Raw genomic sequence first — 12,276 nt, 5'->3', positions numbered from 1 at the left:
ATGAAGCAAACAAGTAAAGCAGACAGGTAAAGATAATAAAGTAAACAAGTAAAGCAGACAGCTAAATATAATAAAGTAAACAATTAAAACAGACAGGTATAGATAATGAAGCAAACAAGTAAAGCAGGCAGATAAAGATAATAAAGTAAACAAGTAAAGCAGACAGGTATAAAGTAAACAAGTAAAGCAGACAGGTAAAGATAATAAAGTAAACAAGTAAAAGAGACAGGTAAATATAATGAAGCAAACAAGTAAAGCAGACAGGTAAAGATAATAAAGTAAACAAGTAAAGCAGACAGGTAAATATAATAAAGTAAACAAGTAAAGATAATAAAGTAATCAAGTAAAGCAGACAGGTAAAGATAAAGTAAACAAGTAAAGCAGACGGTTAAAGATAAAGTAAACAAGTAAACCAGACAGGTAAAGATGATAAAGTAAACAAGTAACGTTAATACAGTAATCAAGTAAAGCGGACAGGTATAGATAAAGTAAACAAGTAAAGCAGACAGGTAAAGATAATAAAGTAAACAAGTAAAGCAGACAGGTAAAGATAATAAAGTAAACAAGTAAAGCAGGCAGATAAAGATAATAAAGTAAACAAGTAAAGCAGACAGGTATAGATAAAGTAAACAAGTAAAGCAGACAGGTAAAGATAATAAAGTAAACAAGTAAAGCAGACAGGTATAGATAATGAAGCAAACAAGTAAAGCAGACAGGTAAAGATAATGAAGCAAACAAGTCAAGCAGACAGGTATAGATAATACAGTAAACAAGTAAAGCAGGCAGATAAAGTAAACAAGTAAAGCAGACAGGTAAAGATAATAAAGTAAACAAGTAAAGCAGACAGGTAAAGATAATGAAGCAAACAAGTAAAGCAGACAGGTAAAGATAATAAAGTAAACAAGTAAAGCATGCAGGTATAGATAAAGTAAACAAGTAAAGCAGACAGGTAAAGATAATAAAGTAAACAAGTAAAGCAGACAGGTATAGATAATGAAGCAAACAAGCAAAGCAGACAGGTATAGATAATAAAGTAAACAAGTAAAGCAGACAGCTAAATATAATAAAGTAAACAAGTAAAGCAGACAGGTAAAGATAATAAAGTAAACAAGTAAAAGAGACAGGTAAATATAATGAAGCAAACAAGTAAAGCAGACAGGTAAAGATAATAAAGTAAACAAGTAAAGCAGACAGGTAAATATAATAAAGTGAACAAGTAAAGATAATAAAGTAATTAAGTAAAGCAGACAGTTAAAGATAAAGTAAACAGGTACTGCATACAGGTAAAGATGATAAAGTAAACAAGTAAAGCTAATAAAGTAAACAAGTAAAGCAGACAGGTAAAGATGATAAAGTAAACAAGTAACGTTAATACAGTAATCAAGTAAAGCGGACAGGTATAGATAAAGTAAACAAGTAAAGCAGACAGGTAAAGATAATAAAGTAAACAAGTAAAGCAGACAGGTAAAGATAATGAAGCAAACAAGTAAAGCAGACAGGTAAAGATAATGAAGCAAACAAGTAAAGCAGACCGGTATAGATAATAAAGTAAACAAGTAAAGCAGGCATATAAAGATAAAGTAAACAAGTAAAGCAGACAGGTAAAGATGATAAAGTAAACAAGTAAAGCAGACAGGTATAGATAATGAAGCAAACAAGTAAAGCAGACAGGTAAAGATAATAAAGTAAACAAGTAAAGCAGACAGGTAAAGATAATGAAGCAAACAAGTAAAGCAGACAGGTATAGATAATACAGTAAACAAGTAAAGCAGACAGGTAAAGATAATAAAGTAAACAATTAAAACAGACAGGTACAGATAATAAAGTAAACAAGTAAAGCAGACAGATAAAGATAATAAAGTAAAGTAAACAGCTAAAGCAGACAGGTAAAGCTAATAAAGTAAACAAGTAAAGCAGACAGGTAAATATAATAAAGTAAACAAGTAAAGCAGACAGGTAAAGATAATAAAGTAAACAAGTAAAGCAGGCAGATAAAGATAATAAAGTAAAGTAAACAGCTAAAGCAGACAGGTAAAGCTAATAAAGTAAACAAGTAAAGCAGACAGGTAAATATAATAAAGTAAACAAACAAAGCAGACAGGTAAAGATAATAAAGTAAACAAGTAAAGCAGACAGGTAAAGCTAATAAAGTAAACAAGTAAAGCAGACAGGTAAATATAATAAAGTAAACAAGTAAAGCAGACAGGTAAAGATAATAAAGCAAACAAACAAAGCAGACAGGTAAAGATAATAAAGTAAACAATTAAAACAGACAGGTAAAGATAATAAAGTAAACAAGTAAAGCAGACAGGTAAAGATAATAAAGTAAACAAACAAAGCAGACAGGTAAAGATAATAAAGTAAACAAGTAAAGCAGACAGGTAAAGATTATAAAGTAAACAAACAAAGCAGACAGGTAAAGATAATAAAGTAAACAAACAAAGCAGACAGGTAAAGATAATAAAGTAAACAAACAAAGCAGACAGGTAAAGATAATAAAGTAAACAATTAAAACAGACAGGTATAGATAATAAAGTAAACAGATAAAGCAGGCAGATAAAGATAAAGTGAACAGGTAAAGCAGACAGGTAAAGATAATAAAGTAAACAAGTAAAGCAGACAGCTAAATATAATAAAGTAAACAAACAAAGCAGACAGGTAAAGATAATAAAGTAAACAAGTAAAGCAGGCAGATAAAGATAAAGTAAACAAGTAAAGCAGACAGGACAATCGGATACTTATGTTTGACTCAACACACATCTTTTTCACTTTTTATGGTTTTATTTACCATCTTTATGTAAGTGTGTGTGTGTGTGTTGTTGTATTTGTACACAAATGCACCAACACAAGTCAAGTCAATTTTATTTTGTGCAGAAAATAGATACAAGAGATCTAAAGATAAGCTAGTTAATATTATGAGATTTTTCCAGAAGGAACATTGTAACACAACATGAGAGGAAAACAAAGACCACATCAGGCACACCTGGAGAGTATTACATAGCTTTATTACAAATGGAACGACAAATACAAGTTACCCTCAGTATTTCATGAAAGGGCGTCCTGGTGGCGTGGTGGTCTATGCCGTTGCCCACCAACACGGGAAACACAGGTTCGAATCCCCATGTTACCTCCAGCTTGGTCAGGCATCCGTACAGTCACAATTGACCGTATCTGTGGGTGAGAAGCTGGATGGTGGTATATGTCCTGGTCCCTGCACTAGCACCTCCTCTGGTCTGTCGGGGTGCCTGTCCGGGGGGAGGGGGACTGGGGGGAATAGCGTGATCCTCCCACGTGCTACGTCCCCTTGGTGAAACTCCTCACTGTCAGGTGAAAAGAAGCGGCTGGTGACTCCACATGTATGGGAGGAGGCGTGTGGTAGTCTGCAGCCCTCCCCGGATCGGCAGAGGGGGTGGAGCAGCGACTGGAACGGCTTGGAAGTGTGGGGTAATTAGCCGGATACAATTGCAGAGAAGAAAAAAGGGGGGGGTGGGCAGGTGTTTGTTTGCATGTATGTGGCGTGCATGCATGCATCTGCCTCAACGTCACATAAATATGTTTGTGCATATGGACCCGAGATAACCGTGTATTTGAGACCTGAACCTTTCCTTTTTTTTTTCTCCTACCAGACATGGAGGAGAAAGCCAAGAGGGAGGAGGAGGAGGTGGCCAACCAGGACAAGACAGGGACACAAGAGGAAGACAAGGACAAGAGAGATGCACTGAATACGGAGGAGGGGAGCAAGACAGATGGGGAGGCGGAGAGGCAGGCGGATGAGGGTAACAACGAGCAGGTGGAGGAGCAACCGAAAGAGGAGGAAGGGGACAATGACCCTGGGGGGGCCGAGGGGTGCACGCTGGAACCAGGCCCGCAGCACAGCCCCAGCAGTGAGGCTGCGAGCAGGACGAGCACAGATACCAGCCAGCATAACGGTACGCAACCTGCATGTGTGTGTAGTTCCCCCTGCTGCCCAGGCAGGAACACCAAGAAGCATGTGTGTGTAGTTCCCCCTGCTGCCCAGGCAGGAACACCAAGAAGCATGTGTGTATTTCCCCTTCTGCCCAGGCAGGAACACCAAGATGCATGTGTGTATTTCCCCTTCTGCCTAGGCAGGAACACCAAGAAGCATGTGTGTGTAGTTCCCCCTGCTGCCTAGGCAGGAACACCAAGATGCATGTGTGTATTTCCCCTTCTGCCTAGGCAGGAACACCAAGAAGCATGTGTGTGTAGTCCCCTTGCTGCCTAGGCAGGAACACCAAGAAGCATGTGTGTGTAGTTCCCCCTGCTGCCCAGGCAGGAACACCAAGAAGCATGTGTGTATTCCCCCTGCTGCCTAGGCAGGAACACCAAGATGCATGTGTGTATTTCCCCTTGCTGCCTAGGCAGGAACACCAAGAAGCATGTGTGTGTAGTTCCCCCTGCTGCCCAGGCAGGAACACCAAGAAGCATGTGTGTATTTCCCCTTCTGCCTAGGCAGGAACACCAAGAAGCATGTGTGTAGTCCCCCTGCTGCCTAGGCAGGAACACCAAGAAGCATGTGTGTATTTCCCCTTCTGCCTAGGCAGGAACACCAAGATGCATGTGTGTGTAGTCCCCCTGCTGCCCAGGCAGGAACACCAAGATGCATGTGTGTGTAGTCCCCTTGCTGCCCAGGCAGGAACACCAAGATGCATGTGTGTACTTCCCCTGCTGCCCAGCCAGGAACACATACTTGGGAAAACTCTAAAACCAGTGATCTGGGTTGGCTTACATGCTAATCATTCAATACAAAGAATATATTAGTTAGCTTTTCAGCATCACACAAGTACATCATGACCTCTGACAATTGTAAATATATTTCATTTTTCGTAAATTTATTTTTTGTAAATACATTTTAATTTTTGTAAATATATTTTATTTTTTGCAAATATGTTTTATTTTTTGGTAAATATATTTTATAGATTTTCAAATTTTTTTATCCCACAATAATTCCAAAACATGTATGACTTCAAATCAACTACTCATCCCCCAGATACACAGTACTACTCATCACATGTATTAACAAACTGAAAACCCCATTCCCACGTCGACCATCCTACCCAGCCACACAGCCAGCCAGCCACCCACACAGCCAGCCAGCCAGCCAGCCAGCCACACAGCCACCTAGCCAGACAGGCACCCAGACAGGCACCCAGCGACCTAGCCAGCCACTCAGCCACCCAGCCAACCACCCAGCCACGGGATCACAGTTACAGAAAGGAAAACATAAGATAATCAAATAATTCTATTAATTATTCAAACAAAAGGAAAACAACAACAATATTATGAGAGGGGGGTGCTCATTACTGTAACAGGACAATTCATGGCTTCTACCCTACGTTCTACCCTACATTCTACCCTACGTTCTACCCTACATTCCCAAGGGGTTCCTTTAGAGAGTCACAGAAACCCAGAAAGGGCCTCCACATCTTAGCAAAGGTTCCAGATGACCCTGAGAGAGTGTATTTAATTTATCTAGATTTAAGAATGTGTATCTTTAACCTTGTACTTACATACGGCAGTGTACTTCTAGTGTTTTTTCTTACTTATGGTGGTGTACTTCTAGTACTTTTTCTTACATACAGTGGTGTACTTCTAGTGCGTTTCCTTACATACGATGGTGTACTTCTAGTACTTTTCCTTACATACAGTGGTGTACTACTAGTACTTTTCCTTACATACGGTGGTGTACTTCTAGTGATTTTCCTTACATACGGTGGTGTACTTCTAGTGATTTTCCTTACATACGGTGGTGTACTTCTGCAACAGCATTGTTTCTTATAGCAGTACATATGAGCTATGAACCCACAGCATTGTTTCTTATAGCAGTACATATGAGCTATGAACCCACAGCATTGTTTCCTATAGCAGTACATATGAACTATGAACCCACAGCATTGTTTCTTATAGCAGTACATATGAGCTATGAACCCACAGCATTGTTTCTTATAGCAGTACATATGAGCTATGAACCCACAGCATTGTTTCCTATAGCAGTACATATGAGCTATGAACCCACAACATTGTTTCTTATAGCAGTACATATGAGCTATGAACCCACAACATTGTTTCTTATAGCAGTACATATGAGCTATGAACCCACAGCATTGTTTCCTATAGCAGTACATATGAGCTATGAACCCACAACATTGTTTCTTATAGCAGTACATATGAGCTATGAACCCACAGCATTGTTTCCTATAGCAGTACATATGAACTATGAACCCACAACATTGTTTCTTATAGCAGTACATATGAGCTATGAACCCACAGCATTGTTTCTTATAGCAGTACATATGAGCTATGAACCCACAGCATTGTTTCCTATAGCAGTACATATGAGCTATGAACCCACAACATTGTTTCTTATAGCAGTACATATGAGCTATGAACCCACAACATTGTTTCTTATAGCAGTACATATGAGCTATGAACCCACAGCATTGTTTCCTATAGCAGTACATATGAGCTATGAACCCATAGCCGTTCATGTCGGGGAGACGTCACCAGGGTCAGTATGGGATCTGACACTGTCTACTTGTTTCGTATCAGAGTTTGGCTGAGTACAAAAATCCAATAACAAGTTACAGGTTTATATCTTGGAACTGTGAAGTACGGCAAACATGATATTAGCGTCCTCTCATGGAGAAAAATTGATATCTCAAGAACTTTAGTCAGTAAGCGTATTGATCAAACAGAAGGTGAATGTAGATCAGAACGTAAAACTAAGTCCTTGAAGTCTGGAACTAGAAGGAACCTGCAGTATCACGGCATCTCCATCTCAGAAGTAAAGACAGAAGTCAAGACAGACAGGGTTAAACAGCAGAAGTGAGGAACCTGTGCTTGGCTTTGGGCCCGTGGGGTTCTTGTAAGATCTTATTTGTGATGATAAAGTTTTATTTGGCTCTCAGGGAAAGTTGCCAAGGACTTGATGTCCCCTGTGAGTGACGATTCCAGTGAGACAGACCTCGTCTGATGGTAAACTAGGATTAAACCAGGACTCCTGTTCCTCTCATCCTGCAACTTGGACAGCTAGCACATGTTGATACAGGACAATGTTCAAGTGTCCCAGTTACAAAAGAAGTACGAGTCGTTCTCTCTCCCTAGAAAATTCAAAAGCCTTCATTATTTTGCTTAATGCCAAACCATAGTAAATATACATATTATATAATTTAAAAAAAAATAAAAGAATATATAAAAGCAATGCATTGCATTATATAAATATATATAGTAGCGAATTCGGGAGGCAGTCTGAGACCGTCGCCACAGCCGGGACGCGAAGCCGTGTCTCCCACTCCGCAAGTGACAACATTAACCAGTCGACTAAAGGGTCCGACCGTTTAGTCAATGACCAACGTGTCTACTTATCCATGCACGTTGCAATATCAACACGGATACAGGAAAAAAGATTTTAATGCATAGCAGTACAGGCCTGTTTCGTGCATCTCGCACTCATCAGCTGCTAAGTGCGAGACGCACGAAACAGGCCTGTACTGCTATGCAATAAAATCTTTTTTCCTGTATCCGTGTTGATATTCCGCTCCTTATTAGTCGAGCACTCAACACCATTGACGGTTTCAGGAAAAAAAACGATATATATATATATATATATATATATATATATATATATATATATATATAAAAAATTAAAAATAAACGAATATATAAAAGCAATGCATTGCAATGTACCGTACCAGCTGTGCTTTGGTGTGGTGCACTACAACAAACGTGTATTAGTTTGCAGTCCTTTAGCCAACATGATTTAGGCTTTGTGTTTTCTAGGAGAGAATGTCTTGGAGGTCTTTTCCTTCATATTTCTCATATTGTAAACCACCGTACAGCATCTCTCACCATAGAGAACTCAGACCAAGGCAGTTTTCTTGTCATTTATTCATATGGTCAATATGTTTTGGTTATTTCACACTCATTGACCCAAAACATGATCCAGAAGCCAAAGTATAACTGGATCATTGCAACGATATTTGATGCCTTAAAAAAAGGGTGCTGCTTTCTCAGCATTACCTGATGATATCACACGTGCTCTATCTCATGATGGCGCCAGCATCCATCGATAAATCCCTTTTCTACACCAAGGTTTTGCAGTATGAGCCGTCAGGAATTCTTGTGGCTCTCCTCCAACAACCTCCACTTCTTCCACTCACGCACAAAGCAGCCTTTCTCTCCCTCATCCCTCCTCTGTCGCTCTCCATTGAGTCCTTCCCTCCAGCAACCATGGTGACAGCTTTTCTCAGAGATCTTAATGCCCTGGCAGCCCTCCATCCTAACACATGACTTTTTGTGGTCCTCACTGGCCCTTTTCCGTATGCTCTCCCTCACATCACTGTGAACCCTGCATCTGTTTCAGTAACGATGGCAGAGTTCTGTATTAACTTCCCCTCTCACCACCATGCAGAGTTCTGTATTAACTTCCCCTCTCATTGTAGCACTGTAGATGTTGACAGTTGAGTAGGACCAGTTCTAGGTTCGTAGGAGCAGTTTATAATTAGCATCAAATGATTGTAGACCACAGACCAGGGAATAAAGTTTGAACTGCCGGCTTGTTTTTATATAAAGAATTGTAAACATAGACGGAGAAACATACACAATTACACAATAACACAATGAGAATGGATAAATTCCTTGAAACCTCTTGTTTTATGATTTAACCCTTATTAAACCACTATTTTGAGTTTCAGATATTTTAGTTCTAATTTAGCATCCTTTTAATTCCAATTTGAAGTTATCTCTTGTTTGAGTTGACAAATTATGTTAATTTGTTTTATGTTCTATTTTGTTCTATTAGGCCTTTAAGTTTCAGTTCTAATTTCCATTAACCTAAGTTACTTAACCAGTAAATCAGAATGCCAAAAGTAACACACAATTGCATTACCCCATGAACAGTATGAATGAGTAATAAACTCAGCCGATACAGGAATTAACAATACAATATCAGATCAACAATCAAAATCAATAATCAAGGTCCGCGGTGGCGTAGCGGTCTAAGCGTCGGCTTGGTGTCGATGCAGTTGCCCACTGGGGACTGGGGTTCGCGCCCCGGTCTCGTCAGATCCGACTATGGCCGGACTCGATGAAGCAGCAATCATTGGCAACGCTGTCTTCGGGAGGGGGGCGGAGTCGGCTTGTGTTCGTCATGTGAATGCGTCTCTGTGTGTGTCGGAAAAACAGTGGTTCGGCTTGGATTCGCCTTGTCACGAAAGTGGGGAGGCGCTTTCCTTCGAGACTGCCGGCCGGAGAGATGCAGTTGGCGAACGCATGCAATACGAGGGTGGGTGTTTGAATTAAAATAGGGATCAATTGGCCACTAAATTGGGAGAAAAAAGGGGAAAATCAGAAATAAATTTATAAAAAAAAAAAATCAATAATCAATGTAGGCTATAATCAGTCTTTTTTGGAAAGTCTGTTGTTGCTCCACTGAGTCCAACTGCGTTTTGCAGTAACCAACTTGAAATTTCAGTCCTACCACAATCCAGGTGCTCGAATCTGTAGGCTGCTGTCCTGAGAATGAGCTGTCTGCAGCCGCAGACAGACCACATGGATTCAGCAGGTCTCCTATACGTGGCTCGCCATCTTGTTTCCAGCTTGGGGTATGAAACACCAAGCGCGATCTTCCCAATCCAAAAAAAAACCTGGCCTGGATTATAACAGGCACATCACACATGCAAAGACATTAATTTACATATCTCTCAATAAAATAATCAAAAGAAAACAAGAGAAGTACCGATTGACATAGTCAATCTACCCACTGCTAAAAGGTGATGCAGTTTAATCTGCTATGCTAGTGGACGATGCTACTACAGCCTGGCTGCATGTAGCTAGCTGTGACGCAGTTTAATCTGCTATGCTAGTGGACGATGCTACTACAGCCTGGCTGCATGTAGCTAGCTGTGACGCAGTTTAATCTGCTATGCTAGTGGACGATGCTACTACAGCCTGGCTGCATGTAGCTAGCTGTGACGCAGGTCACTGTTCTGTGCTAATACACCATGCTGCCGCTGCTGCAGCCTAACTGGAAGTAGCTAGCTTATCAATTCGGTTTGCACAAAAGAAAAACACATTCTGAATTCGGTTTACAAAAGAAAAACGTAGCTCCTCAATAATCTTTACACAAAATATGATCTACAACATAATACTGAGCCGCTTATAGCTTTAACTAGCCTATGCACACAGACATTGAAAATGGAAAAGTCCTCCGGCCCACGTTTGACTGGAGTTACAGTCAAACGTGGTTGCTGGCGTAACATCTCAGTGTGCCTTGTTAAAGCTGTTTGCTTTCTGTATCTTACAACCGTTCAGTACAAATGAGTGATAGAACTCACTCAGTTTTAAAATCTAAAAATGGTCGTTTTGTATATTAGGACATTTCGGTACAAATGAGTGATACGTTTAAAACACTACCGAGACGGTCAGAATGACCGTTCTGGCCTTTCAAAGTTTCATAACTGTGGAAAAAAAAGAAAAAGATACAGACCCTACGCTCCCTGAATGCTCCTGAAAGTGCATGTATTCGCATTAAAATTAGTTTTAGATCAACCGCACGAAAACAGTTGTAAACTCTACCTAAAATGACCATGAGCGGTCAAAATGACCGCTGGGTTTTAAACTCTGTATTGTGCCAAGATAAAGACCCAGTTGAGATATTAATGCATTACACATGTCAGTGTGTCTGTTAAGAGGCTAACTAACTGACACCAACATCAACATGTTCACAACTATAACTGTGTTTAAACAGGTTAAACTTCAGAGAGACATGGCGGAAGTTGAGCAGCGAAACAGAAACAGTGAAAATATTACCCGAGACACCAACGGACAACACACACTGCTAATCCAGCCAAGGCAACAAGGCTAAATAACGGGACATGTGCCACCAGAACTGACAGTGGATACATACTGACACAGTCCCCCACACGAGTCCTTACGTCAGAGCAGGACAAGCGGTTTGGATGATGGATGATGGATGGCTGAAACAGTCCCCCACACGAGTCCTTATGTCAGAGCAGGACAAGCGGTTTGGATGATGGATGGATGGATGGATGGCTGAAACAGTCCCCCCACACGAGTCCTTATGTCAGAGTAGGACATGCGGTTTGGATGATGGATGGATGGATGGCTGAAACAGTCCCCCACACGAGCCCTTATGTCAGAGCAGGACAAGCGGTTTGAATGATGGATGGATGGATGATGGATGGCTGAAACAGTCCCCCGCACGAGTCCTTACGTCAGAGCAGGACACGCGGTTTGGATGATGGATGGATGGATGGCTGAAACAGCCCCCCGCACGAGCCCTTACATCAGAGCAGGACAAGCGGTTTGGATGATGGATGGATGGATGGCTGAAACAGTCCCCCGCACGAGCCCTTATGTCAGAGCAGGACAAGCGGTTTGGATGATGGATGATGGATGGCTGAAACAGTCCACCACACGAGTCCTTACGTCAGAGTAGGACAAGCGGTTTGGATGATGGATGATGGATGGCTGAAACAGTCCCCCACACGAGCCCTTATGTCAGAGTAGGACATGCGGTTTGGATGATGGATGGATGGATGGCTGAAACAGTCCCCCCACACGAGCCCTTACATCAGAGCAGGACAAGCGGTTTGGATGATGGATGATGGATGGATGGATGGCTGAAACAGTCCCCCCACACGAGCCCTTATGTCAGAGCAGGACAAGCGGTTTGGATGATGGATGATGGATGGCTGAAACAGTCCCCCCACACGAGCCCTTACATCAGAGCAGGACAAGCGGTTTGGATGATGGATGATGGATGGCTGAAACAGCCCCCCACACGAGTCCTTACGTCAGAGTAGGACACGCGGTTTGGATGATGGATGGATGGATGGCTGAAACAGTCCCCCACACGAGTCCTTACGTCAGAGCAGGACAAGCGGTTTGGATGATGGATGATGGATGGCTGAAACAGCCCCCCGCACGAGCCCTTATGTCAGAGCAGGACAAGCGGTTTGGATGATGGATGGATGGATGGCTGAAACAGTCCCCCACACGAGTCCTTATGTCAGAGTAGGACAAGCGGTTTGGATGATGGATGGATGGATGGCTGAAACAGTCCCCCACACGAGTCCTTATGTCAGAGTAGGACAAGCGGTTTGGATGATGGATGATGGATGGCTGAAACAGTCCCCCACACGAGCCCTTATGTCAGAGCAGGACAAGCGGTTTGGATGATGGATGGATGGATGGCTGAAACAGTCCCCCACACGAGTCCTTACGTCAGAGCAGGAC

General features: G+C 41.5%; 1 protein-coding gene across 1 annotated transcript in view; it reads left to right on the top strand.

Annotated features, from left to right (window-relative positions):
- Positions 1-12,276, top strand: part of pde1ca (phosphodiesterase 1C, calmodulin-dependent a) — a 192,949-nt gene that overhangs the window by 155,943 nt on the left and 24,730 nt on the right. The window contains exon 16 of the mRNA XM_056299337.1: positions 3,627-3,929. Within this exon, the coding sequence (XP_056155312.1) occupies positions 3,627-3,929 (303 nt within the window). The remainder of the gene's footprint in view (positions 1-3,626; positions 3,930-12,276) is intronic.

The sequence above is a fragment of the Lampris incognitus genome, chromosome 19 (assembly GCF_029633865.1).
Source record: "Lampris incognitus isolate fLamInc1 chromosome 19, fLamInc1.hap2, whole genome shotgun sequence".
NCBI lineage: Eukaryota > Metazoa > Chordata > Actinopteri > Lampriformes > Lampridae > Lampris > Lampris incognitus.
Note: the sequence above shows the minus strand (reverse complement) of the source record. Positions and strands in the feature narration are given on the sequence as shown.